Source organism: Carcharhinus amblyrhynchos, chromosome 25, assembly GCF_965287045.1.
Source record: "Carcharhinus amblyrhynchos chromosome 25, sCarAmb.v2.hapA, whole genome shotgun sequence".
NCBI lineage: Eukaryota > Metazoa > Chordata > Chondrichthyes > Carcharhiniformes > Carcharhinidae > Carcharhinus > Carcharhinus amblyrhynchos.
Genome location: NC_137348.1, coordinates 5,529,064 through 5,547,122, shown reverse-complemented (window position 1 = coordinate 5,547,122; position 18,059 = coordinate 5,529,064). Strand labels below are relative to the sequence as shown.

Below are 18,059 nucleotides of genomic sequence, written 5' to 3'. Positions count from 1 at the left end.
GATGCAGGAATTTATCATGGAGAAAAGTTGCCAGCAAGTGTCTCCAGCTGTAAATATATATAGATAATTATACATTTCAAGTTTCTTCGTTTTCCACAATGAGTTAGTGTGGTTTTTGGGACCCCCTTAAACAGAAATATTGTTGTCAGTGCTTTCATTTTCTGTAGATTTTGGCATGGCACTCTGTTTTGGAGGTGGGCAGGAAGAGAGCGATTCTTTTGTAACATTTCTTTAATTTTTCAGTGAACTTGCTCTTGTGCACCTGTTGCACCCAGATGTATCCTTGACAAAATGAAGCAGAATGAATTTTTCCATTGCAGGGATGCAGTTGAGAATATTAGGTCAATTAGTTCAGCCGTCAACAGGAGACTTCATTTCCACCCCTCTCCCCAGCATTATTAGTAAATATTATTAATAGGGCATTCGCTATTTTGTTAGTTTTCAACATGTCTTTAGTAACTTTGAGAAGGTTTCATTGATTTGATTTAAATTGTCACATGCATTAACATACTGTGAAAAGTATTGTTTCTTGCCTGCTATACAAAGCATACCATTCATAGAGAAGGGAAGGAGAGGGTGCAGAATGTCGTGTTACAGTCATAGCTAGGGTGTAGAGAAAGAACACCTTTAATGTGAGGCAGGTCCATTCAAAAGTCTGACAGCAGCAGGGAAGAAGCTGTTCTTGAATCGGTTAGTACGTGACCTCAGACTTTTGTATCTTTTTCGCGATGGAAGAAGATGGAGGAGAGAATGTCTGGGGTGCGCGGGCTTAATTATGCTGGGCTGCTTTTTCAAGGCAGTGGGAAGTGTAGACAGCACCTGCGTTGATAAGCGCTTTAAGAGTTTTGTTTTTTAAATTGAAATGGAACTAGCAGCTGATTTAAATTTTAAACACTGATACTTAAAAGTAACCAATTTTAGTGTTGATTTGAAATAATGCAACCAACACCTGAAACTCTGCCCTGGCGGAGAATTTCAATCCCACAAGCATAAGACCTCTACAGATGTTAAAAAAAATCAAAGAACCCTACGGAGCAGAAAGAGGCCCTTCAGCCCATCGAGTCTGCACCGACCACAATCCCACCCAGACCCTTATCTCTACATAGGTTAGAGAGATTAGCGGGTAACATAAGCATTGGAAGAATCTGTCCCGCAGCACAGTAGATGTGGCGGATGTAGAGGACATGTGTGATGCAAATGTTGACATTGCATTTACTGAGCAAACTGTTGAAGCTAAGCCTATCCTGATCCTCTGGATTCCCAGTGGCTTTGCTGCATGCGTGTAAACGGGGATTGGTGGGAGGAGAGGGGAAAGTTAGATCTGGTGGGAAGATAAGGGAGGGACAGGGTGCAATCTCGTATACCCCTACATTCCTTCAATCCTCTCATAAATGGAACTTCAGTCCTGTTGCGTTTGACTTCTCTCCATCTGACTTGAGTGTCAAACTGTTCAGGAGGCTGCTTGGGGGAGGGGTGGCATCGCGCAGATTTGTTAATTTTAAAACAAAATACATTTAATGAATTTTTGATTACCAAATGCAGCATTCACGCAGAGGATTTGAGGCTGCATTTCCTTTTCAGCTGTGGTCTTGGTGTCAGGCAGGCCAGTGCTGCAGTTCTAAGTCTGTCTGCTGCCTAATAAGGTGTTTGAGTCGTCTGCGAGTAATCTGAGGACATATTTTGGTGCAGACCCATTTTTTTTTGTTCCTGCACAGACAAGTCCTGCCTCAAATTGCAGAGAGACAAACTGTGGGGGACGGCGCTGGTTACAAAACTGTTCTACACTAATTTTCTATATATAGGGCTGAAAATCGTCGATTTTGCTCCACTCCTGTCAAAACAATATTGAAATAATTATTGCACCCACTTTGTAGTTATTTGGAAATGTCCAAATTTTTAAATTAGAAGTAAGTTGTGGAGGTTGAAGGGACTTGTCAGCTGTGAGTCGGGGCTGGTCAGCCTTCAGTACCCCTCAGCCTCTCCCTTTGCCTCCAACTGTGGCTGCTGATATTGGTCCCTGCAGCTCAGCTGGCTTATTCAGCTGAGACTTGAGGTTGAATTTACTTTCTTGGGCCTCTCAGTTCTGGCAGAACACCAGGGTTGTGACACTAAGGAATTTGGACTCTTTTGTTTCAGCCTAATCACATCAACGACTGTGACCCCACCCCCTCCCCTCCCTCAATCCTGTCCCACAGAATGTACACAATTACTGTGCTGTAGTAAGATTGTTGCCCATGAGAGAGTGCACCAGGGCGCTTCAATCCTTTAGAACAGGAGGTGAATTTTGTGTTAGAGGTGTTGATGCTGTGAAACAGGATTTTTTTTGACATGTTGTTGTATTCATGTTAACTTGGAACATTGCTAACTGAGGTTTACACAACCCTCCTGTGCTCTTTCCACTCTCGGTGCTGATAAGTAGAATATAGCTGAAGGCCCAGCCTTGTACTGTGCTGTAGTGTGTTTTCGTAGAACCTTAGCATCCCTACAGTGCAGAAAGAGGCCATTCGGCCCAAAAGAGCCTGCAGCAACAATAATCTCACTCAGGCTCTATCCTTGTAACCCCCATATATTTACCCTGCTTATCCCCTGACACTGAGGGTCAATTTAACATGGTCAATCAACCTAATCCGCATATCTTAAACTGAAAGGAAACCTGAGCACCTGGAGGAAACCCACAAGACATGGGGAGAACGTGCAAACTCTACACAGACAGTCACCCAAGGCCAGAATCAAATCTGGATCCCTGGCTCTGTGAGGCAGCAATGCTTGCCAGTGTGCTGCACCACAGTGACTGCTACATTGCCTGCTGGGTTTTTGGCTAGTTGCTTAATCCTGCTAATTCTTGGCTATAATTTATTGTATGGAAAGATTCCAAGATTGCAAGCTATCCTATGTTATAATCAACACCTTTAACTTCCTGAAGCAGCTTTGGGTTATGCTGCTGTCATCCAGTACCATGGATACTCCAGTAAAACTTTCACTATTTGTGTCTTTCAAGTGTTTTTAATGTTCTTGGGAAGATTGGTTTTATTCCTTTTTTAGGGAAGCCCCTCTTTCGAGCTGTCTACAAGAGCAGAATTTGTTATGTAAATTCAATTTTTACAAAGAGATTCAGTGGGGAATTCAGAAGAAGCTCCTCTGTCCAAAGGATGAAGATATGGAACTTGCTATTGAATGGCCTTTTCCTGTGCAGTAAATCAGTGTCACCAAAGCTCGTGATATTCATTGAACCACTGAAATTTTATTACCAAAATCATACAAAGAACAAAACAAAGGACAACAAAGACAATCATGTTACTGCTTTTTACAGAATGGCATCCTGGTCAAATTGCTGACATTCTACTTGACTGTTCCATGTCCTGCTCTGTAACCTCAAGCAACCCCACACCCCTCTGCACTCCTCCAACCCTGGCCTCTTGTATATGCATCCCTGACTTTATTGTTCCACTATTGGTTGCTGGGCGTCATTTGCTTTGGCATCAAGGTCTGTGATCCCCTCACCAGCCTCATTGAAATCCACTTGCCTTGGTGTTGAATTTTGTTTATGCTTCTGTGAAGCTCCATGGAATATTTTACGATGCTAAAGGCATTAAATAAACACAAGTTACTGTGATGTGCCTGAAGAAGAACATTAATTGGCATCAATGTGAAGTGCTTGACAGATGATTTGTATTCAGCATTCAAAATGATTTTTTAACTTTGTGAATGGGTAACTTGTCCAATTCTGAAATTCATCCTTGGACCGGTCGTGCCAGTGTTCTTTTATTTGGTAGCTTTCGGTACTTCACCTCTAATCAAAAAAGCCAATCCAAATCAAGTCCAATCGTAGTCCCCTACATGAAGGACAAACCAGATCCAAGCTTACAAGACACTGCATCCCATCTTCGGCTCGATCAAAAAAACATCCAAGCTGTCAGGATGAGGCATTACACCCCCTCCCAGGTTTGATCTAACTCTTCATTTCAGCCAGAAGGCTGAGATGGCTTTGAAAAATTACGTCAGGTAAAGCCTCAGTTTAATCTCTGGCTACCTTGATCCTTTACTCTAACCTGGGCAAACCAGCATCGCAGCCATCAGCACACCCCCAGTGCAATAGGCCAGCCTTGTCTCTCCCTCATCATGGGGAGAGTCTTGTCCCCTCCCTCACAACCGTATTCCCAATCTTAGCCTCCATTTTGCACCTCTTCAGAGTGTGACTATGAATTTAGGAAGAGGCAGCTGAGAAAGAACAAAATGAAGACTCTCCCAGCAGACTGGCCAGTTGTGTGAGGACTTTGGAGCTAGCCACAGACTGGACACTTGGCTGTTGGAGGGGTGCATTGGTAATTGTGGAAGGGAATCAGACAGTAAAGAAAGGGACAGGTGATTTATACACAGAGAAAAACACACGGGACGGAGCTTTCCGTTTTGGCATGCCTGATTTTAAAAACCATACTAGTAGGAAAAGATGATGCAAGCACAAAATAATAAATCTGTCATCTTTTTTGCAGAGAGGAAGTTCAGGAGAATTGTGTCCGTTGGAAGAAGAAATTTAACTTTGTCTGCAAGATGAGTGCAAATCCAGCAACTGGCGTACTGGATCCTTGTATCTGCAGAGTATCTGTACGTAAGGTGAGTATTTGGAACTCAGAACTTCGGTTTCGGATGTTTTTGCTCTGAATTTTATGAATGTCTGTTTTGCGAAATGACGCAACCACCACGTGTTGCACAGTGCGCATCACGAATGAATTTCAGACCAAGACAAAGGACTGTGTAGCAAAACATTCTTTACCAGAGCAGGTTTTTTTTCTTAGGGTCACAGAATCATACAGTGCAGAACAAAGCCATTCAGCCCATCGAGTCTGCACCGATCACAATACCACCCAGGCCCTATCCCCATAATCCCATGCATTTACCCTAGCTAGGCCCCCGGACACTAAGGGCAATTTAGCATGGCCAATCCACCTAACCCTCACATCTTTGGACTGTGGGAGGAAACTGGAGAATCCGGAGGAAACCCATGCAGACACAGGGAGAATGTGCAAACTCCGCACAGACATTGACCCAAGCCAGGAATCAAATTCGGGTCTCTAGCACTGAGGCAGCAGTGTTAACCACTGTGCCAACCTGTGCAAGGAATAAAAAAAAATTGAACATGCATTCCCAATAAGAAATATATTTGGGGGAAGTGGAGGAGGAGCAGCAAGCCATGTATTAGAAATTAACTAGCTGAAACACAATAGGGCGGCAGCAGTGCTAACCACTGTACTACCGTGCAACCCGTCCTGATGTGTTTTACTGTTTTCTTGGGGGAGAATTTCTAACCAAATGCAATTTTAATCCTGAACTTTACTGGAATACCTGTGTACTCACGGAAAAAGATTGTTCAATTGATCGAGAAGTATGGACAGTTTAATGCTGTCTCTTCTGTTCTTGAGCCTGATTTTACAATGGCCCAGATTTTGCTGTTATAGCAACTGAGAAGTTAATATCAGGGCAAGGATATTTAGGTGTAATTGTGTTTTAACAGCATTATTGATTACTGCAGCTCATTGGCGTTTAAAAATAACTTTACAAGTTTGGAGTTTCATATCCTGAAAATAACGTTGGAGGTAGTTTTGGATTTTCTTAGTTCTTTTTTTCCACTCTTTATGCCCCCATCTTATAGGTTTTTAGATAGGTTTTTGACAGACAAGGGAATTAAGGGTTATGGGGAGAAAGTGGGAAAGTGGAACTGATCACTTCAGATCAGCCATGATCTTATTGAATGGCGGAGCAGGCTCGAAGGGCTAGATGGCCTACTCCTGCTCCTATTTCTTATGTTCTTATCTTTACTTTGCTTCCTGTGCACAGATTTAAGTATAATTTGTATTTCCTATTTTGCACTAGATGTCAAGGAGAATTCTTTAATCTTATTGGTTAGAGATCATCCTGGTGCTTTTCCTGTTGACGTATATCCTCTGCAGGGAATGCTATATTGGATCAGTTGCAGGATTAGTAGAAATCTATGCTGACGAGTCTGTGACGTATCTCTGGACAACTGTCAACAAGGTGAATGGAGAAAGCTGTTCCCTTGTCCCTCATAGTAAAATTTGGACCATCCAAGAAAAGACGTGTCTGGGATAGATTAAGTCCCAGAGCTCTAAGGATTGTGTTCTAATAGCTGTTTCGCTCTTTTGTGTTTCAGCTAGTTAATTTCTAATACACAGCTTGCTCCTCCTCCTTCACTTCCCCCCCAAATATTTCTTATTGGGAATGTGTGTTGAATTTTCTTTTTTTTTATTCCTTGCACAAGATGACACAGTGGTTAGCAGTGCTGCCTCACAGCACCAGGGACCCAGGTTTGATTCCCGACCTCGGGTCACTGGTTTTGTGGAGTTTGCACGTTCTCCCCACGTCTGCGTGGTTTCCTCTAGGGGCTCCGGTTTCCTCCCACAATCCGAAAGATGTGCTGGTTAGGTGGATTGGCCATGCTGAATTGCCCCCTAGTGTCGGGGAGATAACTAGGTGAATGCATGGCATTATGGGGATAGGGCCTGGATGTGATTGTGGTCAATGCAGACTTGATGGGCTGAATGGCCTCCGACACTGTAGGATTTGATGAATAGAAATGGCCAACTAAATAAACTGAGTTGGGCACCACGTTAGACATTTTGGATTGTTGAAGTTGGAGGTAAATATTGTAAATGGATTCATGAGTTTTCCTGATCCGTTCAAGTTTCTGACCATATTTTTCTATTCCTTTTAAAGACTCAAAGTTATCTTTCAATTCCAGAGATGCCAGCATTGGACTAGGGTGGGCACAATAAGAAGTCTGTCAACATCAGTTTAAAATCCAACAGTTTTATCTGGAATCACGAGCTTTTGGCGCATTGCCCCTTCAGGTAAATCACCTGATGAAGGAGCAGTGCTCTGAACGCTCATAATTCTAGATAAACCTGTTGGACTTTAAATTGGTGTTGTGAGACTTCTTACTGTTTCTATTCCCGGCAGTTGTGGATGCAGGGATGAGAAATTTCTGCCATTTAGCAGAATTTTGATTTTTAGACATTGGTATTCTACTCTTTTGTTTCTAACCCACACCTCCCCTCATCCAACATCTAGTCAAAGACAAGAGGGAAGAGTCTCGGTCTGGAAAGTCTCCTGTCAGTGCTAGGCTTGGAAAGGGACTCAGGCAGCTACCATTTAGCCTTGAGTCAGCTCAGACCCAGCTACTGTCACTTGTCACACCGTAAGGGTGCTTTCTGCTGGCTGCTTGGTGGAGCCACAGGTTTGGTAGGCCTGGTGGGAGTGCAGGGGGCGGGAGTGGGCAGTAAGACCTGCTGGGTGATGTATGCGTAGTTTAGGGAGAGGAGGCACTGAGTAGAGTAGGTGGTGGCTATTGGGAAGAGGGGCTGCAGAGTGACGGGAGGGTGGTAGGGAAGGGGATTGCTTTGTGGGTTTAGGGCAGAGGGACTGATAGCTGTGTGTGTGTGCACTTGTATCTTTTTTTGATTTATTAATTCACCGGGTGTGGGTGTCATTGGCTAGACCACTATTCATTATCTATCCTTAATTGCCCTTGAGAAGATGATGAACAGCCACCTTGAACTATGGCAGTACCTGAATGTTACAATGCTACCTTTATTACTGTTTTTGCTGGTGTCTGGGCTCATCTTAATTTTCAAGAGTTTGTTTTTAATCTAAAGATAACATTTATCTAAAGATAAAAGATTTTTATCTTATCTAAAGATGCACAGGTTATGTTGATTTTGGCCATGCTAAATTGACCCTAGTGTCGGGGTAAATACATAGGATTGCCAGAGTGGGGTCTGGGTGGGGTTGTAGTCGATGCAGAGACAGTGGGCCGAATGACCACCTTCTGCACTGTGGACTTTCTATAATTTGCTTGGGGATGTGGGTGTAGCCAGCAAAGCGAGCATGTATTGCCCATCCCTATGTGCCTTTGAGATGGTGGTGATGAATTAAAATGGGGCCATATTGGAAAATAGATTGCCAAACACTGCCATAGACCTTGCTTCTCTTTCACATGTATATAATCCAGTAAGACCATGTTTTGTCAATAGTGTAAGTAATATAAGATGAAGCTCACACTAACTGCACTTAATGCTGAAATACTGAGGTCACTTTGATTTGGTCAAATTCATTGGGTCGCAGTCTCTGTCTGGAAGTTAAACATAGAACATAAGAACATAAGAAATAGGAGCAGGAGTAGGCCATCTGGCCCTTCGAGCCTGCCCCGCCATTCAATAAGATCATGGCTGATCTGTCGTGGCTCAGTTCCACTTTCCCGCCCTCTCCCCATAACCCTTAATCCCCTCTCTTATCAAAAACCCATCAACCCGCTTCTTAAAAATATTTAGCGAGGCAGCCTCCACCACTTCAACGGGCAGAGAATTCCAGAGATTCACCACCCTTTGAGTGAAGAAGTTCCTCCTCAACTCCGTTCTGAACCGCCCCCCCTTTATCTTGAGGCTGTGCCCCCTAGTCCTACTGTCTTTTTTGAGCGGGAAGAGTCTTTCCACCTCTATCCTATCCATCCCATTGTTTCTACCCACTTCATGTGGGTGAAATTGATCAGATTTCAAGTGACCTAGAAATATTTGCATTTTACTGCGGATCACAAGTACTATAATTGTATAATTCCTTGTCACACAGGATTTTCAGACATTTTAAGTCTTTAACCACTCTCAACCCTGATATACCGTAATTGTTCATTCTGTAATCTATGTAACAATACAATAGTTACAACAGTCCTATTCTTCCCGTCAATGTTTTTCAGATAGGGGCTTTGCAGAAATTGTTAAGAAATATATACTTCCCTTGTTTGAAGTCCTTCATGTAAAATTAAGTTGCAGTAAGAAGGGTACCTCCTGGAGCTCCTTCAAGCACATGGCAGTGCACTAGAGTAAATTTTCCATTTGAGAATCACATGAATTGCTAAGAATAGGGTTTGTGATTTTCATTGTTGCTTCTTCCTGTTTTGTAGGAACTAAAAGGCGGAAAGACATTCTCAAAGGTAAGATCACGTGTCTATATACAGAGAGTGACATGTATGTCATAGACTGAGTGTGAGATGTTGAGTTACGGATTTCCCATAGCCAGGATGTTTGCATGACATGTGACTGAAATAAGTCATAAGGAGTGGCAGGCTTGTCATACGGGGCAACACTAAGTCGGTTAGGATTAATTCACTAGCGTTTAGAAGAGTGAGAGAGGATAGAAACTTAAAAAATTCTAACAAGGTTAGACAGGGTTGATTCGGAAAGAATGCTCCTGATGGTGAGGGAGCCCAGAACTAGGGGTCATAATTTGAGGATAAGGAGTAAACCTTTTAGAATTGAGGTGAGGAGAAATTTCTTCACCCAGAATGGTGAATGTGTGGAATCCACCACCACAGAATGTAGTTGAGACGAACAGATATAGCTCTTGGGGCTAAAGGGGTGTGGGACGAAAGGTGGGGCAGGGGGGTGGTGGTGGGATGTGGAATCAGGATATTGAATGCGATAGTCAGCCATAATGAATAGCAGTACAGGCTTGAAGGGCCGAATGACCTCTTCCTAGTTTCTCTGTAACATCTGCCAAGAAGCCACTTTTTAATTCATTGAGCCAAGTCTCCCATCATTTTCATCAACTGTCCCTTCAGTCTAAATTTCATCTTTGCCAACCCAACCACACATACGGTTTCCTCACTGGAGAATGCAACTCTACCCAGACAAAGTAAACAGATCCAGATGCTGGAATTCTTCCCTGTGGTTGGATGTTAGTGAGATCATGTCTTGCGTGCCCCCCCCCCACCCCTAAGAACTTGCAAACATACTGCGCAGTGATATCATTTGAGATTAATCTGTGCACACTGTACTTGAACAGGTGCTGTCCTTTGGACAATGTTAAGGTTCAAGAGTTGGCAGAATCAGGATTAAGATATTCATTAAATATAAATCTGTGGTAAAGCTGTGTATCTGAGCCAATGATCCTCAATTAACCAACATTCATTCAAAAGAAAACAGATGAGGTCATTCATCCCCTTCCTGTTTATGGGATATAACTATGCAAGTTTATCTGCTTGTATGTATTCACAGTAATCGTATGTGAATTGCTTTGCAATGTATTTTCAGAATAATAAGCTTCACTTAAATGCTTCTTTGTTTCCTCACCATCATGACGGTGTGTAATTAAACAATGCAGTGGATTAGGAATATTGAACCTGCTGTCACTGCCTTTATGCCAAAAATTGAAGCTCCTTGTAACTTGGCTGCTTTGCATTGCAAACTGTACATATGTTGTATGTGTATGTCTTTGTAAGAGGGTATATTGGTGATCTAATAAAAATATTTTCCAGTGATGTTTGAATATGATCGATTGTCCCTGAAAGGAATAAACTGATCCTCTGGTCAATGCAGTCTTCAACAGTGACGTAATTTTTCCTAAAGAGTCAACAGTATGTAGCAGTTACAGTTGCCATGGTGAAACTGCAAGTTAACAGTCAATGCGAACACGTATTTTACTTCCAGCATGACCTCAGTTGGTTAGTGAATATGTCCCGGATTTATCATTGGGATATTATTAAATGTTATACTTTTAAGTAATCTCTTCCCAAGCCAATAGTTTCCAATCTGTAAATGGTTGAAAAATAACAAAAAAAAAATTGCAGTGTGTAACAGGCCAGAAGGGCTGAATGGTCTCTTTCTGCTCCTATCTTCTAATGTTTTTCTACGTTTAAGCTTGGTTGGCTGTGTTGGTAGCACTGTGTGGTTAAAGGAGGAAAGAGTTCCTATTGTATGCAATGTTTCCATGCTGAACAAGCATTTTAACTTCAGTATGTTAAGATGTTGAATATTCTGTGCCAGTCTAGACTGCATCTTCATTAACGCCAGACTTTTATGGTTTGTCTTGGTTTTTTTTAAACTTCTCAAATGTTTCATTCCCACACTTTTAACTTCTTTAAAAACCGCACAATCCTATTTTGCCGTCCTTACTCTGTTGGCTTTCAGAGTCAGCTGGTCTCTGCAGCATGGTCTGCTTCAACTTGCTCATTGGATAGGTGACTTTTACTTCTGCCACGCAGGGGGCATTCAGCAATGTCCTGGATCTGACACCTTGGCTCAAAAGTTCATGGATCATAGAACCCTACAGTGCAGAAAGAGGCCCTTCAGCCCATCGAGTCTGCACCAAACACAATCCCACCCAGGCCCCTACCCCCATATCCCTACATATTATACCCACTAATCCCTCTAACCTACGCATTCCTGACACTAAGGGGCAATTTCTTAGCATGGCCAATCAACCTAACTGGCACATCTTTAGACTAAAGATCTTTGGACAACAAGTTGGCTAAATCAGGACTAAGATGCCAGTTACATATCACAGTGGTAAAGCTGAGCTCCAGAACTCTTGTGCCTGAGCAGCCCACTTGCCAACTTTAAGTTCATGAGCTTTGAAGATTTGGATCTAGAACAAGATGCCAGAACAGCAGTTTGACCAAAGCGGGTGCTGGAAAATTGGATTAAAATAAGCAGCTAATTTCTTTCCTCTCTCATGATTTTGAGTTGATTTATTTTTGTCACATATATTTATAGTGAAAAGTATTGTTTCTTGTGCACTATACAGACAAAGCATACCAGTCATAGGACAGGAAAGGAGTGAGTGCAGAATGTAGTGTTATAGTCATAGCTAGGGCGTAGAAAAAAATCAACTTAATATAGGTCTATTCAAAAGTCTGACAGCAGCAGGGAAGAAGCTGTTCTTGAATTAGTTGGTATGTGACCTCAGACTTCTGTATCTTCCGACAGAAGAAGGTGGAAGAGAGAATGTCCGGGGTGCGTGGGGTCCTTAATTATGCTGGCTGCTTTTCCGAGGCAGTGGGAAGTGTAGACAGTCAGTGGATGGGAGGCTGATGGGCTGAATGACTTCTTTCTGCGTGGTAACCTTTGTATGGTTGAGTACCAGTTTGCCTTTTGATCCAAACTTTGGGCAATGAAAGAGGTGTTTGGCTTCACAGATACGTCAAATATTAAATGGGGATTACATTGTTCTTTCGCTTTTTTGAGCCCGCATCAATCTATGGAAGAAGACATTTGATCAGTTCACAATAATTATGCATTGTACCAGATCAAGTGTATTAAACAAAGTCAAAGGTCTTGCACCCAACCAAAATTATTTTAAAACCTCTCACTTTCTTTTTCCCTTTTCAATTATCTTAAACCTTTTCTCACTTTTCAACATATTAGAAGCAGGAAAAGGCCATTCTGCCCTTCAAGTGTGCTCAGCCATTCATTTTGATCATGGCTGATCATCAAATTCAATATCCTGATTCCCCCCCACTCTCCATATTCTTTGATCCCTTTAGCTCCACGAGCTATATCTGAATTCTTCTTTAGATTTTAACGTTTTGGCTTCAACTATATTCTTTGGTAATGAATTCCACACATTCACCATCCTCTGGGTGAAGAAATTTCACTGCACCTCAGTTCTTAAAGATGTACGCCTTATCCTCAAACTACGAGCCCTAGTTCTGGACTCCCCCATCGTTGGGAGCATTCTTTCTGAATCTATCCTGTTAGAATTTTATAAGTTTCTATGAGATCTCCCCTCACTCTTCTAAACTCCAGTGAAAATAATCCTAACCTCCTCTCCTCGTGACAGACCTACCATCCCAGCAATCAGCCTGATAAACTTTCACTGTTCTCCTCCTATTTTGCCTGTTTATCCCCTACACTATTTTCTGTTGAGCAGTTACACACTTCCAGGACATTAGCTCCAATGCTGCTTCCTTGATTAACTAACAGAAAGCACTACCAGTATGTTATTTCCATGTCTTTACATCCCACCGTTGGGAATACTTTGGCCCAAAATCCCAATTGTGAGTGGATCATTGTACAATTGTATTCCACATTCTTAGCATATTCTTGCCTTCAACCTCTTTCAGTATTCTGACAAATTGCAAGGTTTCCTCCCAGCACTTGCACGTCAAGTTTGAACATCAGTTATTGAATCTTTCTTCATTGGAGTGTGCTTGTTTCTTTTGAATGGCTAGAGACTGCCTCTAATTTAAGTTTATTTATTAGTCAGAAGTTACATTAACACTGCAATGAAGTTATGGTGAAAATCCCCTAATCGCCACATCCCGGTGTCTGTTCGGATACACAGAGAATTTAGCATGGCCAATGCACCCTCACCGCGTCTTTCAGACTGTGGGAGGAAACCGGAGCATCCGGAGGAAACCCACGCAGGCATGGGGAGAACATACAGACTACGCACGGACAGTAATCCAAGCCAGGAATTAAACCTGGGTCCCTGGCGCTGAGGCAGCAGTGCTAACCATTGTGAACCTAAGATGGAAATAATTGTGCAGCCAGTGATTACTGCACCCCTTTCCTTGCAAATTTAAATGTCAAGAAGCCACTTGACTTTAGTCTGTGCCAATGTCTGGACATTGACAGAACTGTTGAGCAACTTCTGTGTCATGCTGAAACGAATGCCATTCTTGTGCCTATATGGTGATTTTTCTGTGTGCTTCTGTCCACCTCTAATTACCAGACATGTGCCTCATACAGGGAGTATGAAATTTATGTTGCCCTTCCTGCAATTGATAAAGCAATGCTTTCACAAGTGGCAAGAAAAATGCTGACATCTTGTACTAGTTTGAGAAAATCTGAAAGCTTGAATTGTCCCTTACATTGTGAGTTACGAGGGAGCTGGATTTTCTAAAACAGTATTTACTGCTCTCTCATAATAGGTTCAGAAGAGACTGGCACAATGAGTTGCTTGTTTCAAACTGAAATAACCTCCTAAACAAAAGTGCATTGTCTAAATTAGTCAGTCTAATCAACAGTGTTAACAAGGGTATGCAATTAAACCTCTTTGGTGGCAAACACCTGCTTGTAGAACTGGGATAACCCATTAACTGGTATGTGCTGCCTCAGGACATTATACAGATGGTGTTTCTTTTAAAAGTAATGAGAACAGAATCTCCTCTGTGGATAATTTAAAGAAAGCATATCAGTTTACTACAATCACAATTATTTAGCCTTGCTGTATTAATGTTCAAGTATATATTTTTTCTCGTATTCTTTCATGGGATGGGAGTGTCACTGACAATGTGAACATTCTATTGCCCATCCCCAATTGTCCTTGAACTAAGCAGCTTAATGGGGCATTTCAGACGGTAGTTAAGAATCAACCACATTGCTGTGGGTCTGGAATCACATGTAGGCCAGACCAAGTGAGAACGTAGAAACATAGAAAATAAGAGCAGGAAGAGGCCATTTGGCCCTTCGAACTTGCTCTGTCATTCATCACGATCATGGCTGATTGTTCAACTCAATAGCCTAATCCTGCTTTCTCCCCATAACCTTTGATCCCATTCACCCCAAGTGCTATATCTAGCTGCCTCTTGAATATATTCAGTGTTTTGGCATCAAATACTTCCTGTGATAATGAATTCCACAGGCTCACCACTCTTTGGGTGAAGAAATCTCTCCTCACCTCCATTCTAAATCCTCAGATTGTGACTCCTGATTCTGGACACCACCCCCATTGGGAACATCCTCCCTGCATCTACCTTGTCAAATCCTGTTAGAATTTTAAAAGTCTCTACAAGATCTCCCTCATTCATCTGAACTCCAGCAAAAACAATCCTAACCTAGTTGTTTTCTCCTCATACATCAGTCCCACCATCCTGGGAATCAAGATTTATTTCTCTATTGAATATTAGTGAAACAGATGGGCTTCTGTGACAAATAACAGTAGTTTCATGATCACCATGAATTGAGAATTAATTTTTAATCAACTGAATTTAAATTCCACCATCTGCCACCAAGTTCCAACAGGATTTGAACCTGTGTATTGAGCAAACTACTTGACATGGGATGGCTTGAAGGTCAGGACCTCCTGGATCCAAAGCTGGCCTTGAAACTTTGCAAATGTCATCTTTCCTTTGAGTAAAGTGTATTAGTTTTCAAGTTTTTGTGCTAATATTTCCCATGACGTTTTGCCTCTCTTCGCAATGGACAGCAGAGGTAGTGATTGGGGTCCTGGAGGAGTGGGGACGGGAATCTTACTAAAATGCAAACAATCTGGGCTACATGTGTGACGGTAAACTCCTTTTTCCAGTTTATAATCCAGCATCTTTCCTTGCACCAAATTCCACTTACCTTGCTACAGTTTTCCATAATGCGACTTCAGTACATGTTTGGGGTGGGGGGGTGGCTGGTGGTGGTGGTGGTGCAAGAGAGAGAGGCATTGTGGGGGTGGGGGGGGTGGTGGCGGGCGGGGAGCGGGGGGAATGAACAATGATCAAGCAGCAGATGCTTGACAGCTACTAAAGAATTGATCACTCCAAATGACCTGCTTTGACCTACATGAATGCTTGTGTTATTCAGCACAGTGTAGATCAATTTGATAATAATGTCTATCGATGTTATATATGAAATGCCCTCTCCCAAAAATATTGACATACCCTCCCTGACTGTATATATAACGTACGGGCTGAATATTTGTTTTAGGCAACAACAATCTTTATTGAAAAATCTAGCTGATATTCTTCAATATAAGACACCAGCCACTCACCATGCTAATTGGCCAAACCATGGGATAGGTCACCTTCACCAGCGCTCTTGCTTCATTCCGATTTTCAAAATATTTTGTGAAAGCACATCTATTTTGTTAACGTGTTGATGCCTTTTAAGCATAGAAGTAGGAGCAGGAGTAGGCCATTCAGCCTTTCGAGCCTGCTGCGCCATTGATTTTGATCATTGCCGATCATCGAATTTAATATCCTGAACCTGCCTTCTCTACCTTTATCCCTTTTGATCCTGATAGAAAATACATTTTCATATATATGCTACTCAGATCCAGTGTGGTTTTTTTTTGGGGGGGGGGGGGGCGGTGGGGACAGGGGTATTTCAGTAACTGTTGGATCAGTTCTGACTTGTGCTTCAGAATTTGTTTGCACGCATGCAAGCAAGATAAATCCCTGCATTTTGATTCACACAAAACTTTGACGGAACAAGTTGTGCTGATGCCAAGAGGAAGGGATGGTTCACCTTTGTCACAGTGACACAGGATGTCTGAGAGTTGCCAACTATTATCCTACCAAAAACAAGCAACAAAATGCATTTGTATAGCCCTTCAATAGAACATCCGGCAGGTACTTCATGGGATTGTTATCAAATAAAATTTTACTTCAGCCACATTATATATTCAGGCAGATGACCAAAAGTTTAAGCCATGTCTTCATTGATGGACCAAAAGAGAGAGTACTGGAAAGTCTGAGCAGGTCTGGCAGCATCTGTAAGGAGAGAAAAGAGCTGACGTTTCAAATCCAGATGACCCTTTGTCAAAGCCCATTAGCTTTGACAAAGGGTCATCTGGACTCAAAACATCAGCTCTTTTCTCTCCTTACGGTTGCTGCCAGACCTGCTGAGATTTTCCAGCATTTTCTCTTTTGGTTTCAGATTCCAGCATCCACAATTATTTGCTTTTATTCTTCACTGGGGGAATTGGTAGCGAGATGGTGGGGTGTAGGGAGAAAATTCCAGAGTTTAGGAGCTAGGGAAGTCGGGGCTTGACCACCAGTGATGAAAATTGGAGATGTTCATAAGTCCTGAATTAGATAAGTGGCAAAAGTTGGAGGCTTGTGGGGCTTGAGGAGATTACAAAGGTGTGGAGGGACAAGATAATGAAGAGGTTTGAATATAAGGATAAGAGTTTTCATATTGTTGGTTCTTGCCATTGTACATTAGTAAGCACATGTGACAAGGTGATTAGAACTTGGTTTCAGTTAAGACACTGGCAGCAAAGTTTGGTTTGGATGACCCTCCCAAGTTTGCTGGAGGGTAAGATGTAGGTTAGCAGCCAGGAGTGTATAGTAATGACCAAGTTCAGTGGTATCCGAGGCATGAATGAATATCTAAACTCATCTGCAGGTTGAAAGAAACAAAGTTTGGTAATGTCACAGAGCTGGAAATGGGTGGTTTGTGCCAATGAGCAGAAGCTCATCTCTAGTTCATAAACAACTATAGGATTTCAGTCTGGTTCAGTCAGTGTTGCCAGAAAGATGGGATGGAATTGATAACTGGAAACATTGTAGAGGGGAATAAGTACAGCTTCATTCATCACAATATTTAATTGGAGAAAATTGCTGATCACCAGAATGGATATCTGATAAAGAGTCTGAGAGTTTGGGAACAGTGGGGGAGTCGCGAGAGGTATTGGTAAGGTAGAGCTGGGTGTTGTCAGTGTACACATGGAAAACAGTGCTCTCATTTGAGATGATGTGACAAAGCATGTTGGTAAGAAATAGATGGATGTCAAGGAAAGATCCTCGGGAACACCAGAGGTAACAGAGGAATTGGCTACATTTGGGTAAGAATGGAACCACATGAGAACAGTCGCAGCAAGGAGATATTGGTGCAGTAAACTGTGTGAAAGGTTGAAAAGGATGAGGAGGAAACAGTTCACCATTTTCACAGTCACACAGGATGTCATTTGCACCTTTGATATGAACCTATTTGGTTCTGTGGCAGGGACTGAAACCTAATTGGACAGATTCACTCATGGAGTTCCAGGAAAAATGGGCATGAATTTGGGATGTAACAACACATTCGGGCTGAATGTTGACCAGGAAGTGTTGAATCTCGAATTGAGCGAGGTGATGGTGAGAGAGAGCAAGCTGTCATAAACATTCGTGTGGAAACTGACACTTTCCACATGTACATTGACAAATGTTTAGAAGAAACCCATTTTCCAGCTGAATGCTGTCAAAGATTGTGATCTCAACTTTCTGTCGACAGTTTCCAGAAGTCAAATGTTTCACCTTCACACCTGACGCTTTTTGTGGTTCAGTGTAGCTTTAAAGTGTATAGGTCACCTTTCTCTGTTGTCATGCTTAGCCAGTCCTGCATGTTCAGTTTATTTTAATAGATGTTAGCCACTGCTACATAAGCATTGTTTCACCACTTTCTGGATAAGTCGTGCATGATTGTGTAGATATCTGTGCAATGGGATTTCTCTGCCGATGCAGCTTTCTTGGGGCCCAGGAATGGGTGGGTGTGTACAGAATATAAAGCTGAGCTTAA

The 18,059-nt window shown here is 42.3% G+C and overlaps 1 protein-coding gene across 2 annotated transcripts in view; it reads left to right on the top strand.

The window, feature by feature from the left end:
* LOC145358089 (early estrogen-induced gene 1 protein-like) overlaps window positions 1-18,059 on the top strand; it is a 119,710-nt gene that overhangs the window by 67,825 nt on the left and 33,826 nt on the right. For both annotated transcript variants that reach the window (XM_080211763.1, XM_080211762.1), the window contains exons 2-3: window positions 4,491-4,611; window positions 8,969-8,998. In XM_080211763.1, coding sequence (XP_080067889.1) covers window positions 4,491-4,611; window positions 8,969-8,998 — 151 coding nt within the window. The remainder of the gene's footprint in view (window positions 1-4,490; window positions 4,612-8,968; window positions 8,999-18,059) is intronic.